This window comes from Planococcus citri, chromosome 3, assembly GCF_950023065.1.
Source record: "Planococcus citri chromosome 3, ihPlaCitr1.1, whole genome shotgun sequence".
Lineage (NCBI taxonomy): Eukaryota > Metazoa > Arthropoda > Insecta > Hemiptera > Pseudococcidae > Planococcus > Planococcus citri.
Genome location: NC_088679.1, coordinates 52,023,085 through 52,043,662, shown reverse-complemented (window position 1 = coordinate 52,043,662; position 20,578 = coordinate 52,023,085). Strand labels below are relative to the sequence as shown.

At 35.6% G+C, this 20,578-nt stretch overlaps 3 protein-coding genes across 3 annotated transcripts; all 3 read left to right on the top strand.

The window, feature by feature from the left end:
- Positions 1–930: 930 nt before the first annotated feature.
- Positions 931–18,521, top strand: LOC135840136 (cyclin-T1-like). The gene is made up of 2 exons (XM_065356500.1): positions 931–1,151; positions 13,009–18,521. Exon 2 carries the CDS (start codon positions 13,098–13,100, stop codon positions 15,819–15,821), a length of 2,724 nt encoding a protein of 907 aa, XP_065212572.1. The 5' UTR covers positions 931–1,151; positions 13,009–13,097; the 3' UTR covers positions 15,822–18,521.
- LOC135840141 (G patch domain-containing protein 4) lies at positions 1,177–20,012 on the top strand. Its single transcript, XM_065356507.1, has 4 exons — positions 1,177–1,337; positions 18,999–19,162; positions 19,306–19,406; positions 19,490–20,012. The coding sequence occupies exons 1-4, from the start codon at positions 1,319–1,321 to the stop codon at positions 19,890–19,892; spliced, it is 687 nt and encodes a 228-aa protein (XP_065212579.1). The 5' UTR covers positions 1,177–1,318; the 3' UTR covers positions 19,893–20,012.
- On the top strand, positions 2,770–7,235 carry LOC135840135 (cyclin-T2-like). Its single transcript, XM_065356499.1, has 2 exons — positions 2,770–2,946; positions 4,163–7,235. Exon 2 carries the CDS (start codon positions 4,248–4,250, stop codon positions 7,026–7,028), a length of 2,781 nt encoding a protein of 926 aa, XP_065212571.1. The 5' UTR covers positions 2,770–2,946; positions 4,163–4,247; the 3' UTR covers positions 7,029–7,235.
- Positions 20,013–20,578: the final 566 nt, after the last annotated feature.

Genomic DNA, 20,578 nt, shown 5'->3' with positions numbered 1-20,578 from the left:
AAGAATTTTTTATTGTTTTAATGAAATTAGAATTAAAGTAGGGGGTTCTTTGAACCGAGTCTCTCCATCTTTCGATATTTGTTTTAAAAATTGGTCTAGGGAAAGTACGCCCTACTTGTAAATCTTTGGCTATCCGGCCTCTGATTGAAAAGTAGGATCGGTGGCACCCCCCTTCCCCCGCTGCGTGGTTTCCGCGCCGATTCAAGGTGACCCCTTGGACGGCTCGGGGGGCAATGTAGTGGGTGGGGGGCGTGCAGGGAACCGCTACGTACTGCGCCGGAACGCTTCTCGCAGATGAGTTACGTATCCGATCAATATATATAGAAGAAGCTGGGCTACCAAAAGTTGCCCAGTGTTGGCTCTTGTGATCTGATGCTACTATTCCTAAACCCGTCCAGTGCTTCGAGCCGAGAACGGTAATGAGAATAATTGGTGTCGGTCTTATTGAGTAACGCTGAAGAGAATAATACATGTATGTTTATGTAATTGTACAGATATTAATTATAATAAACGTATTATTCTGTACATGGGTTTTAATTTGTTATAAAAGTATTATCCGTTGAACAAATCAGTGTATCCTCCTCGTGGTTATTAACGTCCGCATCCGGTCAATAACCGTACTAGAGGTACTCTTATGTCGTAGGTCTACCTCCTACTTCAATCTCATGGTTAATGTTTTCACGAATTGTTAACGGTTCTGTCAAGGTCATTTTTTTAAACATTTCTTTTTCATTTTTCCCCGGAAATGATAGAATTTGATTCAATCTTTTGATATTTCCGAGTAAAAATCATTTCAAAAATTGAAATTTGATGAATGTATCTAAAAAAAAAATTGTTTTTCGAATTTTCGAGTCTTTGGAAACGAAACGTTAATGTTTCGGTTTCGAGAAAGTAGAAAACCGGTCACGCTAGGCCACAGCTACACTCATGTACGTCACTTCACCATTTCAACGATGGTTGGTCGATGAGTTGAAAATCGTGTTTTGCTCTTTCGTTTTGTTTTAGTTTAAAAGTTCAAAATAATTTATTAAATTAATTACTTGTTCGAATTGAAATTATTCTTATTAATCGAAGGTGTACATTGTTTCCTACATCATCAGTGATAATGGACTACGCTGAGAAAATTCTAAAGAAATACGGATGGCAAAAAGGTAAAACGAATAGCAGTATCCACTATCATTTACGTGCCCGAAAATCTCGCAGATATAATTAGAATTTTGCTAAACATCTTTCTTCATCGATTCCCTTCAATCATTTACATCGAATGAATGTTCTGCTGAATGTTTTTCCAGTAATATGCATCCTGAATCATCGCTGAATGATTGTTAATCCTAATGGTAACTGTTGCAGTATTTGTACTCGTAGAAAATCTATGTCCTATTTAATTCTCAGAAATTCTGTGTACTCTCGATCACATGCCTCTCTCTGCATTTCAATCTGATTAGATCTAAAATAATCATCGTACTTTGTTTTATAAAAATCACCTTTCAACTGAACTCTGTTGAAAATGAGATATGTGCGACCGTACAACATTCAGCGTTTATCTGTAAATGACTATTTTGAACTACTGTTGCCGATGTATTCGTTTCTGTCTTAATTTTCGAGAAATTTGCTTACCGCTCGTAAATATTTGTCAAGTTTTGCCCTAATCTGTTGCGAAGAACCAAGTATGATAAGAGGTTAACCCCTTCATCGCTGATCTCGACTGAGTTGGAAATTCTATTTGATGAGTTCTGGTTGTATGAGATTTGACCTAAGCTTAATCATTAATGGAACTGAGTCGTGCAATCCAGCGAATGTTTAATTCTACTCTCTCTAATATCAAATACCCGATGATATTTATTATCAGTTTTCATGCTGATGATATCCGTTAACGTTGATGCGTCAGCTTACAGTTTTATAATGTATATCCTATTGATGAGTAAATATCGTATGCGAGAAAATTCCACCCAAATTATTATCTGCGTGGAACTTTGATTCGTTAGCGTGTTTCAATTCATCTATTTGTGAACTTGGTGATGATATTGGTAGATTTTGCGATTGCGAATTTTCTTGAACCAGCTCTATCCACCGAGTAAGTGTCGAAGCAAGTACCAAACATATTATTTTTATTTCTAAATGATCTATTAACCATCGCCTACTACGATTATTCATTTTTAGCGTTCTCTAGGAATCTCATCAAGATATGAAAAGATGTGTTTCACGTTGAAATACGATGAAAAATTGTGGTACCTCTCTAAAGTTAGGTATTAATAACCAATTAACTATGTGTTATCGAATGTGATGTTTATATCAGTAAATTAACCGATACGTCATAGCTTAACTAGTATGAGTAATATTTTTCGAAAGTTCTGACTAATCGTAAACTTTTACTTTGTTTCAGTAAAAGAAAAGATAAAAAAATAATGTATTTTAGATTGAAGATTTCGTGAACAAAATTCGCATTTTATTTAAAACCGAAGAAATCTTCGTACAAATCTCGAGTTTTATCAAATTTCTTTCAATAAGAATTTCACGAAATCATAGGCAGTATTGCGAAACACTTCATCCGTTTAAACGTAAAATTTCTCGATGGGTAATTTTCATTATCTGTTGTTGGGCATTTTCGAAATAAACGAACACTTGTTTTTAAACATTTCGATTCATTTTTTAAAGTATATTTAGGCTTATTCTGTACATTAATTTGTATTGTAGGTTTATTTTTTTTTTTTCAAATCTTATTCGATTGAGAATTATTGCATTTAATTGATATGTAATTTTTGCACGACTACAAAGTCGTCTTATTTTCTACAGGCTTTTTCGTAATAATTTTTCAAAGGCGTATTATTACCTGAAAAACAGAAGAGCTAACAATTTTGATAAGATGGACTTCACCTAATGGAAAAACAGTCATCGTAGAATAGTTGAGATGTTCGCCATTGTACATTATAGGATCTATATTTCAAAGTAAGTAAATAATGACGAATGTACTCGTTCTCATTTCTAATACTTTTCGTATTTTATACAAAATGCATGCGTTTTTTCGTCTCTGAAATTTTGGAAGGTATTGGCGAAGTACTCTAATAAGCGACATTGTTACAGGTGACATTTCATCAAACGTATTGGAGATGTCATCCTACTCCATCGCAGATACCATTTGAATGAATTAGAAAACGTGTGATATTCTCGTTATGATTTTCATATTGTTGTGCATTTTTTTTTTCATCACGTTACCGGCTACTGTATTATTTTCCCGACCATGTCTCATATTTTGTGAACCTGCCCTGCTTCTACCTTCATTCTGGAGTAAATATCGCCAGGGAAAAATCAGTGTGGAAGATTCTTCTGCGATCTGCCTTTCGAATCAAATAGCTTCGGTGAAATTTATGATTCGTATGCAATTTTGTCATCGAAACTGTAAAAAGACTACTGGAAGGATATGTCGCAGCGTAATTCACCTTTCATAACATGAAGATCATTACACACTTGGAGAAGAAATGGACTTCGAATATTTTCTAAATGAAAATTGAAACGACGCGCGTCAACATAAAAATCATCGTTCAGTGCCCATTGAAAGATTGTGTAGTGGTGGAATCCGCATCGGTGATCAAGAGATTAATTTGACAACTCTAAACTCTGAATTGATACTTCGCATTCTAACCAAAGTTTGCTACTATTGCGTCTGACCTGCTCCTGTCATAAATATGCATCGTATTAATTATTTGATGATGAAAACGTGTAATTTGAACGACCTTTGATGAAGATTTGAAGATTTTTTCCCACTTGAGCGACAGGATTGGCAAACCACGTATTCTATTGCATTAACGATGAAAATTATTTCTTGGAAATGTTACTTGATAGATTGTATCAATTTTTCGTCGGTTTAGATCTGCCGGTAGCGTGCCTCACACTTACTGTAATATATTTTACAACTGCATCATCGCGTTTATAAAACGAAAGATTCTTGTTTAATCAATTTTTTTCGCGGATAACACTCTCATTAAGATACCACGTGCTTGATTGAATATCGACGCGGAGCTAACGAATTTTCTAGGCCTACTATGAGGATATTTTGTTAGGGAGATTTTGCTTATATTCGCTTTCTCGTTTAAATATTCATTTATGTGAATGGTTTTAAGCTTCTAAAATACCTAATTCGAAGTTTTTTTTTTAATGTTTCCAGAATAATGATACGAAGCGATTGAATATAGTATCGTGTACTCGTTCAAACGCGCCTATTTCGAAACGAGTGTTATTGTAAAGTGATAATGTCGGACGAGCGATGGTATTTTACGAAAGAACAGTTGGAAAATTCGCCAAGCAGAAGATGCGGCATCGATGCGGATAAGGAACTGAATTATAGGCAACTGGCGGCGAATTTGATCCAGGATATGGGAAGTGGTAAGCATTTACGAGTGAACCAGTTAGGTATTAGCACGGCCATGGTGTATATGCATCGATTTTACGTGTTCCATTCGTTTACGCATTTCCACTGGAACGCGATTGCGATGGCGTCTCTGTTTTTGGCGGCCAAAGTCGAAGAGCAGACTCGTAAACTGGAAAACATAATTAGAGTTGGTCAATGGTGTTTGCAAAAAAGTCAAAGTAGTATCGATTGCAGCTCCGAAACGTATTTAGATCAAGTACAGGAGCTGGTAATGAATGAAAATATACTACTGCAAACGTTAGGCTTTGACTTAGCTATCAAACATCCGCATGCGTTTATCGTAGAATTTAGTGAAAAAGTCAAAATGAATAAAGACATAACGAAAGTTATGTACGGCATGGCGTCGAATAGTTTGCACGTGACGACCCTGTGCGTGCAGTACAGGCCGTCAGTGGTGGCTTGCTTTTGTATCGATCTCGTTTGCAAATGGTCCGGCCATAAGATACAGATGAGCGGCGACAACCCAGCTTGGTGGTCGGCCATCGATCCTAGCGTTACACCTGAATTATTAGAACAAATGATCCAAGAGTTTTTAGGCGCTTACGAAAAATTTCCGCAGCGAATGAAAAACAAATTTCAGGAGCTGATGAAAAATCGCCATATTCCGAGTAATCATCCGCTCAACGGCGATCGTAAGCCGGAGGTCAGCGACCAGTCGTCATCCGGCTCGTTCGGTCACAGTGCAGCCTCAACGACCTCAACGTCGTCGTCGTCGTCATCTTCATCGACGTCGACGTCGATGTCGCATCTGCAAAAACGTCAGCACGTTTCGACCAGCAATCACAGTGCTTCTGGATCGAATCGAGTGCATAAGTCATCGTCGATGCATTCGTCTAACCATCATCATAGTTCTCATTCGACGTCGCATGGTTCATCAGGGTATTCTTCGTCGTCGTCGTCATCGGCATCTTTGATGAATGGTAATATGAATGCCATCCCGAATGCTCCGCCTGTCTCGTCTTCTTCAGTCAAAAGCAATTCCGCCTCTCTCGCATCGTCTACGCAGCCACAGCAGCAGCAGCAGCAACAACAACAACAACAACAACGTCATCTGCATCAACAACAGCAGCAACAACAACAACAACAACAGCAACGTCATCCGCATCATCAACAACACCATCATCATCATCAACGACATCACGGTGCTTCGACGACGTTGACGAGTTCGCAGCATGCTCATAAAATCGCTTCTTCTGGTACTACTGCCGGTCATTCCACCAGTACCGACGGCAGCGGTAGCGTTGTGCCTACTAAAGAAATAGCGAGACCCGATCGACCGAAAGTGACTGAAATTCGACTAAAACCTCGCCCCGTCGTGAAACAAGAGCCTGCTCATCATGCTGCGCCTTCGGCTGCGACTGTTCCTTCGATCTCTACTCATCGACGTGTAGTCAACGACGACATTTCTGCGAAACATACTCATCAAAAGATCGTCGACGGTCATAGTCGAGAATCTAATCGATTCGCGACGAATTCGCGTCCCGATATGGTATCGAATGTGATCAAAGAACTCACTACGGCCAATCAAAGCGAAAAACGCACCGATATCAAGACCGAGCCTCCTGAAAACAATTTCGGTTCACTTGCCAATCGAGTTGCGGCTCCGGTCACGTCGAGAAGTCACTCGATATTCAGCCCATCGCCTCCACCCAATCACGATCGTTTTAAACTTCCGCCCGCGGTCGCGGAACGAATTTTACCCGCCGAGGTGGTAATTAAACAAGAGCCTTTGTCCGAAAACGTGCAAATTAAGCAGGAGCCTCTGCCCGAAAACGTGCAAATTAAGCAGGAGCCTCTGCTCAGCGAAACGCAAATTAAACTAGAACCATCGACGACTACTCCTTATAAATATACCAATCATAATAACGTTTCGCGTCGTGAGCTTATACCTGGTATCAAAAATGACAAAACCAATTCCAATCGCGAAAAAATACTCGAAAAAAATACCGTTAGCGTACCGTCCAGCGCTTCTACCGACATCAAGCCGTTATTAGTAACCAACTCCACCATTAGCTCAGCACCGTCTCTGAACCACGTCGAGGTGAAGGTTGAAAAAGAACCTTGCGAGATTAAAACGGAACCTTGTAAATACTCGGCGTTTCCCTCTTCTAGTAGTAATAGTCAACCACCCTCGGTTACTAATTCTAACGAAGAGCCAGCGATTAGTAACGATCAAGTCGACTCGGTCGTCGTGAGTGCATGCTCTCCGTCGACGTCGCACACTCACAAAAAAAAGAAAAAACATAAAGAAAAAGATAAACGGCATAAAGAGAAGAAACGCCATAAAGAAGATAAACACCACCATCGTAAAGAGCACAGCAGTAAAGAGAAAGAGCGCAGAGAACCGGGGCCTATCAAAATTACCATTCCGAAAGAAAAATTAGCCGATATACCTGTAAAATTGAAAATTAAAATTAACAAAGATCTAATCGTACCGCCTTCGACTTCCGAAGCGAGTACAAGCTACGGTGTTGTTGAAGTGAAAAATAGTTCTGAAAATGTATCGAAATCGCGTAAACGTAAACGTGAATCGGATCACGATCATTCGTCTAGAAAACATTCTCGTAATCTTGATACGAATTCTCAAAATGGTTATAAGTGAATTATAAGAACTGCCTATCGATAGTATTATTGTAAGGAACTGTGTTTTGTTTTATTGTGTTTTTTTTTTCATATATTGTATGTCGTGTACATATTCTTACGTTATATGGATAATTGATTTTTTTATTCATATTGTGATACTTGTTTTTTTTTTTTTTAATTTTATTTCTTCCCTGTATCTCTCGTTGTTAATGTTAGCTTGTTTCGGCTACACATTAATCCTTTTCTTGTTTTTTATTTACTCGTTGGTAATGTCACTGTCGTGTGAGTCGGTTACCAAAATCGCGTCTCTACACCTTGAGAGTTTAGTTGTACTGAGTTTAGTCAAATGTGATATATTGGAATATCGCCATAAATCTGCTCAAGTTCGTACTTTTTCAAATAATTTCGCTTCGAGGTTCAGCTACATACAATAATGATTTGGTAAATTCCCCTTTTTAAAAAAATTAAACAGCTCTCGAATTCCGTTTTTATAGTTTTTCAAAAAAGTGTTTTATGATTTCATTTTATTGATTCGATTTTTTCGAAAAGTACATATTTTTCAACAAATCATTCGAATAGGTAAACGAAACATCGATTGTAATAGTGTTTTTGAAATAATTTTTGACCATTTTATCTAACTTTCCGTTTTAATTAAGTACGACTTTGTAACGAATGTTCAATTATTAATTTACAAAATTAAAAGCTCCATTGTTTAAACGTCGCTAAATATCGGTATTTTTTTTCAAAATTTATTCGCTTAGGTATTCACTTTGTTTAATCTCTTTCATAGAATACCCTACTAATTTTTTGTGTACCTAAACTATTTTGAATTTGTGGTCCTTTTACCGCATATGTATTAAATACTCGTAAAATACGATCTTTATGTACGTAATTAAAAGTTTATAATTCAATATCACGAAGGAAGCCTAAATTGTGTATCCCCTTCGTATTGAGTACTTTTTATATAGATATTATATATACCATACTTACTAATGATGTACACTTTTGAAATAATGACTTTATTCCATCAGAGTGGTAAATTATAAATTAGATTTAAAAAAGAAAAATTAATTTCATTTGTTTATTTCGTACGAGAAACGATGAATTCATTTTTGGTTATTTTATTTCGGGTAAAATTAAATTAAAATCTAGTGAAGTACATACCTACCGCATATAATACCTATATTATAAAAACATAAACTTATACATAAGTATAAGTTCTTAATGTGTAGCCTATTAGGCATTTTGGCAATAAATGAATTTGTTTTGAAAACAAATGTGTTCAGTTTTTCGCGCCAAAACGAGTACTTATTACAGATCTAAAAAGAATTATTTTGTAGATTTTTTCACGGTTAATTATTTTGGAAATGTTTTATAATCGAAAACACACCGAAGAAGGTTCGTCAGTTTCCTTTAGTCGTATCCAGTATTGTGAAAATCGAATGGTGATGATGAATGTGACCCGCGAAAATAGAATATTAGTCATCTTTGCACCCTTTGGATTTGAATTTACAAAACAACGGTGAGTAGGTACCTAAATAACATTTTATGCAACGCAACGTCTGTAGTTTATTAGTTACATATTTTTATGTTACGCTAGTAGGTTATACTTTTTGATCAAATGCTTGCCTTTTCGTTAACGAAATGATGACAGTTGTTGACGTATCGCACTAATGAGCAACATTGTTACAGGTGACATTTCATGAAACATTGGTATCGGGGATGTCATCATATTCCAATTGGAATACCACTCGAATGAGTTATAAAGAATATCGTGTCTTTATTATTTTATATTTCGTTTGTTTTTTTTTTATGTATATGTCGCGATGTTCGTCTGTTGTGATTTTTTTCATTTTCGTCGCATTACCGGTTTATTTTGGTATTATTGCTTATTGAAGCACGTTTTATGTAACGAATATATCTACCAGATCTGTAAGGTATACCTATTACCTATACAGAGTAATTGATCATTTCAAACTAAGTAAGAATAATTTATATCTTGAGTGTGGTTGATATTGTTGCATTATTTGAAAAATAATGTGCGAATAATGAACGATGGAATGGTGATGGACATTCGAGTTGAGTTCAGCATGTGGTTTACATCGGAATGATCGAAAATTGTAATTTAATTGAAATAAATCAAATCAGAAATTGAACTGATCAAAATCAAAACAAATAAATTCAACTGAACAAATCTCAGAGAAGAAAAATTTACTTTTTAAACTGAGAGTTACCAAAGGTACTAAAAATATGTAACTTTTTGTTACCAAAGTTACCTTTTTTTTTTTTTTTTTGTTTACAAATTTTCCAAAATTAAATTTTTTTCCATCATTGAAGAGAGAAAAAATTCTGAAAATAATCGATAAGTGAATAATTTGTTGAAATGCACTTCTTTAAAGTCTGTATTTATTTTTTCAAAAAATTACCGAAAAATATCGCTTTTTAACCAGAAAATTTAAAAAAAGATCCATTTTCAACAATGATGGGAAAAAGGTATCATTTTTTTACCAGTCATTCCAAAAAAGTCCTTCTTTTTGCTATAATTGTGTAAGACTTGTTTTTTACCAAAAAAAAAAATTGTCAAAAATTCAAGGTTTTGTGCTAAAAATTTCAAAAAGTATTATTTCTTTCCAATATTCCAATTGTTCAATGTCTTACTATTTTTTTTGCAACTTTGACACAAAGTCTGACTTTTTTTTGCAATTTTGACACAAAAGCTGGCTTTTTTTGCAATTTTGACAAAAATTAGATTTTTTTGCTATTTTGATACAGAATCTGATATTTTGCAATTTTTACACATAATTTGACTCTTTTTGCAATTTTGACAAAAATCTGACTTTTTTGCAACTTTGACATAAAACTTAACTTTTTTTTGCAATTTTGACATAAAATCTGGATTTTTTTGCATTGTTGACACAAAATCTGATGTTTTGCAATTTTGACACAAAATCTGACCTTTTTTTGCAATTTTGACACAAAATCTGACCTTTTTTTGCAATTTTGACACAAAATCTGACCTTTTTTTGCAATTTTGACAAATAATTTCGTTTTCTTGCAATTTTGAAAAAATCTGATTTTTTTGCAACTTGACACCAAATTTGACTTTTTTTTTGCAATTTTGCCAAAAATCTGACTTTTTTGCAACTTTGACAAAAATCTTACTTTTTTTGCAACTTTGACGAAAAATTAGATTTTTTTGCATTGTTGACACAAAATCTGATGTTTTGCAATTTTGACACATAATTTGACTTTTTTGCAATTTTGAGCTTACTTTTTGCCAAAAATTTTAGCTTTTTCAACAAGTTAGGGAAAAGTGGCGTTCTTTGCCAACGTATAAAATGAAAAAATTCGAGAAAATGTAATTTCTTTGCTAATATGTAATTCTAAAAAATTGCTTTTTCTAAAATACTCGCTTTTTACAGTTTTTACTCAGCAAAATTGCTAAGGATTTTCACTTTCACAGAAAGTAGGTAATTAAAATCTGCCTATGATGGCATGACAAATTATTGAGGTTGGTGAACTGAAAATATTTTTCATTGCACTTGGAATGAGGGATGTTGTCTTGAATATACCTACTTGTTGGTTGTTTTGGTTTTTTTGGTATTTGCGACATCAGCATTTCAGCATTATTATAATCTTATCAGTTTCCAAATACCTACTACCCATTTTATCAAGATGATTACGTAGAAATGCGCCTTGTAATTGATTTGAAGTGCTGAAAAAGTTTCGCAATAATTACCAAACAACGTACATTAGGAATACTATTTGATGCGTAGGCGTAACTGCCTCCCTGTATTATTCGAAAGAAAAGATAACACGAATTGTGGACGAATCTGTTGAGTCTTCGTTGATTGTATTTGGCACTTGACAGTATTTCAGTCAGCAGAAGAGATTGATGAAAATGACTGCAACGTAATTGATAATCAATTAAAAGGAGAAAATCATGTGTTGAGGAAGTTTGCATTCTATGGTGTACGTTATTCAAGTACTTGATCGCGTATTTGCTTTCCAGCTGTGTGTAAAAATTGGTGATTGATGAGAAAATTAGTGCTGAAGCTCGTTACGAGTAGTGGTTTTTAATTATCGATATTCTATATTTATGTTATAATGCGAAGATGGGAGGTTTTTTAAAAAAAATTAATACTCCCGAGGTATTTATGTTTTCGATTTGAATATTACCTACGTTGCGTTATTCCGAAGAATACCCGTCGAATATGTTCGATTCGTTAACCGGCTTAGCGAATTCGACGGTTTTCGTCGAGGATAATGTCATTATTACGATACAATGTAGTCGAATGTATGGACGCGTAGCTTGCGAATTTTCGCTTAATTTAAACCTAGTATAATTGGGTATGATTTATCGTTACGACAAAAAAGGGGGAATGCACGACAAAAATAAGGGGTTTAAGCGACAGAAAAAATAAATACCACGGCCCACAAAAAACACGACAAAAAAAGTACTTCAACGACAGGCATTTTATATTGCACGGTAAGAAAATGCATTCAACGACAAATAATTATTTTACACGACAACCGGATAAGCAAAATTCACGACACAATAGTATCTAGGAACGACTAATTTTATGATTAAAAAACGGCAATTTATACAATTAAAAAGAGACTACAAAGACTACACATTTGCAAATTGATAGGAAAAAAAAGTTTCATTGCACCAATAGTGCCCTTTTGGATTTAGCTGGCCTCCCAAGTTTGCGTTTTTGGCCGAAGGAAATGGATTTCGCCTCGGGGGGGGGGGGGGTCCCGAACCCATTTCTGACAACTTTGCATTCCAAGTACATGTTTACATGTTGTTCTTTTCATGAAATAAAGGCATGATTAAGTTGATAATTTCAAATTGTTCGGTACAATGCTGATTTTCCAAATTCCATGTGTGAGTTTGAGGAATTTGTCAAAAGTTTTCCAATGTTTGTCTGCAGATTTGAAGGTTTTGATCAATTTGGGAGTAATTGAGTGTTTGGCTATGCTGGAGATGGTGAAAAAAAAGGAAGCAGCGCTGGAATCGCCTGGAATTTGAATCACTTTTTTGTTTTGAGCAGCCCATTGATACCCAGAGATCCACTCCTTTAAAGACACATCTGGAGAAATGGCAAAATGTAGCAGTTTTGAATTACAGCTTTATCATATTCTAGTTTAGTTGTCGCTGAAAATCATACTTTGTCGTTCTAACGCTCATATCTGTCGGGAGAAGTAGTCGTGATTCATAAACAAAAATAGTCGTGATGACTACCTGTTTAGTCGTTTAAAAGCTTCTGTTTTTAGCACCTAATTTGACGTTAATATCCCTCTTATTGTCGTAAGACTTGCCTGTCGTTCAAACCACCTTTTTTGTCGTTCGATTAAATATTTCCCATTATAATTACCGAAGGTACACGTATACGTGCGTAAAGTCCGACAGATGTGAATTACCATGTATACAGGGTTCCCAGAAATATCGTGAACCCCAAAGAAAGTTTTTTCTTAAAAATATAGGTTGGCAACGTGAAATAGATGCATATGATTGGTGGAATGTTATCATCTCAGTCTAACAACCAATCATGTGCTATCAATGCTATCATTCACTGTGAGCAACCGTAATAATATTTACTATTTTTAGTTGACAACTTTGTTAGGGGTTCACGATATTTCTGGGCACCCTGTACATAGGCCTACAGGGTGCCCAGAAATATCGTAAACTTCAAAGAAAGTTTTTTATTGAAAATATAGGTTGGCAACGTGAAGTAGATGCATATGATTGGTGGAATGTTATCATCTCAGTGTAACAACCAATCATGTGCTATCATTATTATCATTCTCAGTGACCAACCGAAATATTTAGCAGGAAACTTAGTTAGGGGTTCACGATATTTCTGAGCACCCTGTATATAGTATATACCTTTACACCTTTACCTATCTTATCATAGTTACAATATTGTTATTAAAGAATTCAAAGACGAATACGCTTCTAATGCGAAGTTTGTTTCTTTTTTAATTTTTTGCAGAATAAAGATGCGAAGAGGCGATAAATCCTTCGCAAGCATTGTTACGGTCGCATGAACGTGCCACCAGTGTCATTGATGCCGAAATCAAAATGTCTGACGAACGATGGTACTTCACGAAAGAACAATTGGAAAATTCGCCCAGCAGAAGATGCGGTATAGACGCCGAGAAAGAGCTGATGCATCGACAACAGGCGGCGAATTTTATTCGCGATGTGGGTAAACGTTTGTCGTTAACGCAGCTTTGTATTAGTACAGCCATCGTGTATATGCATCGGTTTTACATGTTTCATTCGTTTACGCATTTTCATCGTAATACGATCGCGATGGCGGCGCTGTTTTTAGCCGCCAAAGTGGAAGAGCAGCCGCGTAAACTCGAGTATATCATAAAAATGGCGCAGTGGTGTTTGCAAAAAGGTCAAACCAACACAGACTGCAACTCGGAATCGTATTTGGAGCAAGCGCAGGAATTAGTGATGAACGAAAATATACTTCTGCAGACGTTAGGCTTCGACATGGCAGTCGAACATCCGCATACGTATATCGTTCAATTCTGCGAGCTGGCCTCGCTCAGTAAAGATATCTCGCACGCTTCCTATTTCTGGGCGTCGAATAGCTTATACTTGACGACGATGTGTCTACAGTATAGGCCCACGGTGGTGGCCTGTTTCTGTATTCATCTGGTTTGCCGTTGGTCCAATTGCGAGATACCGAAGAGTAAAGAAAACTTGTCGTGGTGGTCGTACATCGACGAAAGCGTTACGCAAGAGTTACTCGAACAAATGACCAACGAATTTCTGGTTATTTACGATAAATGTCCGTCCAGACTGAAGAAAATAATACAAAACTCGCAGAAGTCGTTAAGTAGCCAGAATTCGTCTTTGGGTAGTTTATCGTTCGACGGTGACCGTAAACCGAACGCTAACGGCGCTGGCCATAGTATGGCATCAACGTCGTCCACGCATCATCCGAAGATGCAGCTGACACCGCAGCAGCTGCTCCAACAGCAACCGCAACCGTCGTCGTCGTCGTCGTCCATGGACGCTAAAATCGACGCTAAATTTATACCGGGACCGAGTCGAGCGCAGAAATCTTCCGCATCTCTATCCTCGTCCAACCATCATCAGAGCTTTCATTCGCCGGCTGCGAAGCCCGGTGTTGCGACGTCGTCATCGTCGGTCAATGGCAGTAATAGCAATACAATGTCATCATCTCAGCCTAACAGAAGTAATTCATCTTCGACTCACGTCTCGTCATCGCAACAACGACAACAATTACAACAACAACAACAGCAACAGCAGCAAATGTCATCGAGTTCCCAACACACTCCTCATACTAAAGTGTTATCCTCAGGCGCGATTTATAACGCGACTAAGTCTAAGATCAATCCAGCAGCCGGTACCGGCCATTCGACCGGTCCTGCGGCTAATACCGTTGCTCCATCAACCAAAGATACGATCCGGCCAGATCAACGTAAAATGACCGACATCAAGCAAGAACCTGCTTCGGTCAGCGTTAAACACGAAAGTATTTTCCAACCGATCAAACAAGAACCAGGCTACAACGCTACAGCCGCAGCTGTCGCGTCTATTTCGAATTACACCCATCCAACCTCCAGTTCGGTCTCGGCGGCTGTGAAAAATCCTCACAATAAAAAAGAGAACAGTCTGCACCAAGATGGTAGCCGGATAACGACGAATTCGCATTCGGATATCATATCTAACGTGATCAAAGAGGTAGCCATGGCTAAGCAGATCGAAAAACAACGTACGGTCGTTAAAAACGAACCGTCGTTGGAGAAAGACAGCGCAGCAAACGCGTCTGTCACATCGTCCAGCATCGATGCCATCGACAGTGTAATAAACAGCGTCGTAGGTAGCGCTAAATCGTCGAAAAATCACTCGATTTTTAGCCCATCGCCGGTCGGGCACGATAGTATAGCACCGTCGCCTATCGAAGAACGTACTATACCCGCAGAAGTGCATATCAAGCAAGAACCAGCGACGACCACGACTCCGAGTAAATCTACCAGTCGCCAATATCGTCCCGGTATTCCGGACTCCGAGCTTATACCCGTTATGCAAAAAGTAGAAACGGTGGCCGGTTTCGAAGATATATTCAAGAAGAACACGGTCGTCGTGCCTTCGTCGAGCTCGTCCGGCGCAAACGTACATCAGCCAGTTAGTAATCATAAAAAGAACAACGGCGTTAGCGCCGCCATACCATCTTCTCTCAGTAACGTAAGCGTAAAGGAAGAACCGTGCGAGGTAAAAACCGAGCCCGGCGAACACTCCAAATCTACCACTGCCATTAGTCAACTACTACTTTCTAATCATAACGAAGAGCAGACTGCCGCTCGAGGCGATAGAATCGACGTGGCTGCTTCGGCCTCCGACGAATGCTCGACATCGCATACGCATAAAAAGAAGAAAAAACATAAAGAAAAAGATAAACGGCACGATAAAGAAAAAAGGCATAAAGAAAAGAAACGCCATAAAGAAGACAAACATCGACATTGCAAAGAACACAGCAAAGAAAAAGAGCTCAAAGAGCCCGGACCTATTAAAATCACCATACCTAAAGAGAAATTAGTCGATATACCTATGAAATTAAAAATTAAAATTAATAAAGATCAAATCATACCGCCTTCGTCGACCGCCGAAGAAGGCACCAGTAACGATTTCAAATTGAAAATTAGTAAAGATATGTTAAAATCGCGTAAACGCGAACGTGAATCCGATCACGATCATTCGTCTAAAAAATTCGCCCACAATAACGCGAATAATTCGCATAATGGGTATAAGGATTACCTGTAGTATAATAGTATTCTTACGGCTGGAAACCGTATTTTTTTTATGTACTTTTTTTACATTTTTTATATTGTAATACTTCGTTATTTCTTTTCTCTATGTATTGTTTTTTGTTTAGTCTACGAATATGTTTTTTTTTCACCCTTAATTTTTCGTTTGTTTTTTTTCTTAACTTTTTTTTTTCGTTTTCTCAATTTACGAATAACTCAAAATATCGTACGAATCAGTTACCGAAATATTGTATTTATTATTTATATAGTTTCATTCTCAAGTTGAGCTAAAATGTATTCGAGTTGAATTTAGTTAATTATTTATCATGTTGATAAAAACCTTTTAGACTACGAATAACATTTAGATTTTTGGTTTTCCCTGCTACAATCGTCCGAGGGTATTTATGATGAATTTTTAGCAGAAAACTATCCATCATCGCGATAGGTTTTTTTATAAAAAACCATCGCTCATACTGAGATTCAACGATAATGCTGCTGCTGTTGTTGTTCTTGTTGTTGTCGTCGCTAGTATGTAAGGACCCCTTCTGCGCTCATGCTCGTTTAATTTCCCAGTTTTTCTAATTACTATACTATAATCCAAATTATCGTATTCGCGAGTAACTATGTATGAAAATGGTTTTGTTCATTTTTATTATATTGATTCTGATTTTTTTTTCATGTCTGATTCCTTGATACATTGTGATAAAACAAATAAATTAAGCGTTATCGTAATTTATTTCATACCTATTTTTGGAGTAATTTTTGTAAAAAAAAAAGAATAATTTTCTTACCATTTTATTTTATTATCCGTTTAAAATGAAAGCATGACTTCATAATTGTTCGTGGAATTTGTTTCGTGAATTATATACGTAGGTATCTATGTACTGTGTATTCATTAACGCCGATGTATTTTCGTAATAGGTGATGGAATACGAATTTATGGCGTGTTTTTTATTTCATTTTCAACTTGAACGTGTATTTTTTTTCGCGGATTAAGCAATTTTTTGTTTCGTTGTCGTTATTGCGTTTTCTTGTAAATTTTTACGAAAGTGTGATTTTTCTCAGAATGATGATCCTATTCGTTGTTTAAAAAAATTAGTGTTGAGTACGCGATTTTTTTTTTTTAACTACTGGCTGGTCGAAATATTATTTCAAAAATTTGAAAAAAGTTTAATAAGGGTTGCTTGTGTATATTGATTTACTTTTTTTTGTTCTGTTCTTGATTCAATTATTTAAATTTTGGATCCGGGTTGTCTTTTTTTTCTCGTTATATCGTTGTAAATTACGATCAGATTTCTAGTCTCGTATGTATTAAATGTAGATTCGCCTATTTTTAGTATTGTCTTTAATATAAAAATTACTCCATATTTGACACTTCAGTAACACATTGTCATCAAATTCCGCGAGGTTTTTGTTATGATTTTCAGCTTCTTTTGATAAGAAAAATTACAATCGCAATTAAGCATCATTTTCCGAAGAAAAAAAATTAATTAAAAATTATCGCTTTTTAGTTCGATTTAATTTTTTTTTAATTGGTGAAAATTAGGTAAATACACGTAAATGGTTCGAATATTTTGTTAGGGTGAAATTACAAAATTCAGCGACTATTTAATGTGAAATTTTAAAAATGTGATATTGACGTAGTTGATAAGTTAATTATAAGTTTTTTTTTATGTATAGATTGAATTTTTCTACAGGGTGGACAGAAATATCGGGTACCCCCAAGAAAGTTTTTCATTAAAAATATAGGTTGGCAACGTGAAATAGATGCATATGATTGGTGAAATGTTATCTCTCCAGTCTAACAACCAATCATGTGCTACCATTATTATCATTCACTGTGACCAACCGAAGTATTTAGCAGAAAACTTTTTTAGGGGTACCCGATATTTCTGTCCACCCTGTATATGAAGTCGTGCTTTTTATTTTTATGTGTCAGCCCCTTTTTTTCTCTCTCTCTCTCTGTTTGCATTGAACAGCGGTGTAAATTTGAAAAGAAATTACTCACTTTGATAATTTTTCACGAGCTCCTGGCAGCTTATTTATATATTTTACGCCACTGTTGATGTACCTACCTACTATTAGAATGATGATTGTGTACCTACTGTGTAGTAAAAATTTTAAAAAAATGACGAGCGTGTATTCTACATACATATTTTCTGTACGAAACAATTTGAGAGTATTGTAAGCATATAACAGTGTCACTAATTGTATGTGTCGTTGTGTTAATAGGTAATATCTTTTTACTGTAAAAAGGCCTAATTTTTTTATTCATAATTATTATAGGTTCATGTAACTTATTAAATTGTAATTAAAAATTTGTTATGTATGAAAACGTGTTACGAAAATTGAAAAAAAAAATACTAAAACTAGAAAAAAAAAATTGTACAAAAATATCGACATGGGATTCGAAATTTTGTGATCGTCGAATGGTTTGATTTTGATTACCGTATGTCTTTATGAACCTATGTTATTGATTAAGTATTGTGTAGTTTATGAATAAAAGAAATGGGACAAAAAAAAATTTCGATAAGATGAAAAAAAAATTAAGTAACTATATTTTTTCGATTATGAAAAGTAATTTTATTCGTATTAATATTGTGTACTGTGTGTTTACATTTACTTTACATACCAATTCAGTTATTTTATTTAGACGTCATTTTGTTTAAAATTAATTTGTGACATTGTTATTGAAAATAAATTTGTTTCTGTGCAATTTGGTGCTGTTTTTTGAAAGAAATCTTGTTTCGATGTCGCGGATTTGAATTGAATAGACAGAGTATCAGATAGGCACGGGTTTACTTACTCAATAGTTACGAGAGGTGAAGGGTGAGAAGTTGAGGGATAATTCAAATTCCTGTTTTTCTCAAAAATAGATACTTATTATCATACTTGTCTTGTCTCAAGTTTTCTAGGTAGGTAGCTAGGTAGCTCAAGGTACTATTAGGTAACTTGGGGGTACACTAGCGTTCATTTTATTTTTCATAGCAAATGAATTTTTATCAAGCAAAAAAATGGTAATGAATCACAAGTAGTTTTAAGTGCATATTTTGCGAATATTTTTCATCTATCCTAAACAAAAAATACTGTTTTATTATATTTTTATGCAAAAAAAAAAACAAGAAAAATTCTGAAATTTTTTGAAAATTTTATTGTAATTTAATCATGCAACTTGTAATTGTTATGTAACCAGGGAAAGGACTCGGCAAGGACGAAGCGGGTATATCAAAGCCAATTAAATGTGGTTTAAAATTCGATAAAATGGGGATAGGATATCAAGAAAAATTGACCGAAGAGACGACTAATCGTTGGTGGGAGCAAGCGTACAATAAAGCAGCTTCTAATGTTACATCGACGGTAAATTTTTAAACAACTATTTATTAATTTTTGAACCAAGATATCAACAGATAGTCGTTTTTCTGAACTGCTGCAATTCGAAAATGTCTGTTCTGTTTTGTAATCGAAATATTTGTTTTTCTTTTTTTTTTAAAAAAAAAAAGGGCACATGTAAGAAAAAAGAAAGCGGGTGTGATCCTTCTGCATTTGCTGCATTAACAGACGAGGAACTTTTTAAAGCTTGCGGAGGGCGTACTGCTCATAAGTTTGTATTATTCGAATCACACTTCAATTTTTAATCACCACGATTCGATAAGTGACCAATTTTTGTGAATTCTCAATTTTCAGAGCTGCGAGACATGGATTACACTTAGGAGGTAAATTGGAACGAGTCGAACATCAAGAGAAAAAATCGAGAAAAAAACGTACTCGAAGTGAATGTTGCAATGAGGAAAAAAATGATACGGAGCGAGCTGAACTCGAACAACGAGAGGAAAAATCACTCGATAAAAGAAAAAAGAAGAAAAAAACCACTCGCGGTGATTCTCACGATGAGGAGAAGAATGAACAGCGAGAGGAAAAATTAATTGATGGGGGAGATGAAAAGAAAAAAACTACTTGCGACGATTCTTGTGATAATGAAGAAAAAGATGATATAATGTGTGAGATTCCAAATATAAAAAAAATTAAATCTAAAAAAATCCACAAAAACAAAAAGAATTCCGCCATTGATTCCAGCAATAATGCGTAAATTTGATGTGATCATTATGTTGATATAAAAAATGAAGTTGTTATTATGTTGTTCCTGTTTCATTTTTATGTACCGTAAGTTTAGGTTGTACCTATTTTAATAAATGCCTATGAAATTTGATTACTTCTTGCAGAGTTTTTTGAAAATTTAATTAGGTACATATTTCAGTTGCAGTGCGAACAGATTTATTTTTTTTTTTGAAAATTATACGTACTCGCTGCATTTGTCCATTTCTATTTTGAGAAAAAATTCAGATTCCTAACAAAAAATTTTTCAATTATAATTTTGTTGGCTAAATTTCAATCCAACCAAAGAATATAAGAAATAAATGAAATAAAAAAAATGAAAATCACTCGAGTATAAGCTCAAGTTACTCGTGAATCATTCGAGATACAAGTAAGTGGGAGGAAAAAACGCCTCAAATTCTAAGTGAACGGTGCCTCGGTGTTAAATCAGGTAAGTAGGTATGTGAGAACTGAGAAGACTTCCATTCTGAAAAACTCAACACAAGTAACAATTTTTCAAAACCAATCAATGTTAAAGATCTTCACTTTCATGGACCGAAGTGAAACTTTCTGAGCTCTTCTCAAAAGTATGCGAGTAGATAGGTACAAGTATTTTCATCAGCACAGGTTCTCTCGTTGCAATTCGAGAACTGATATGCTACAACCGATTCGCTTAAAAAA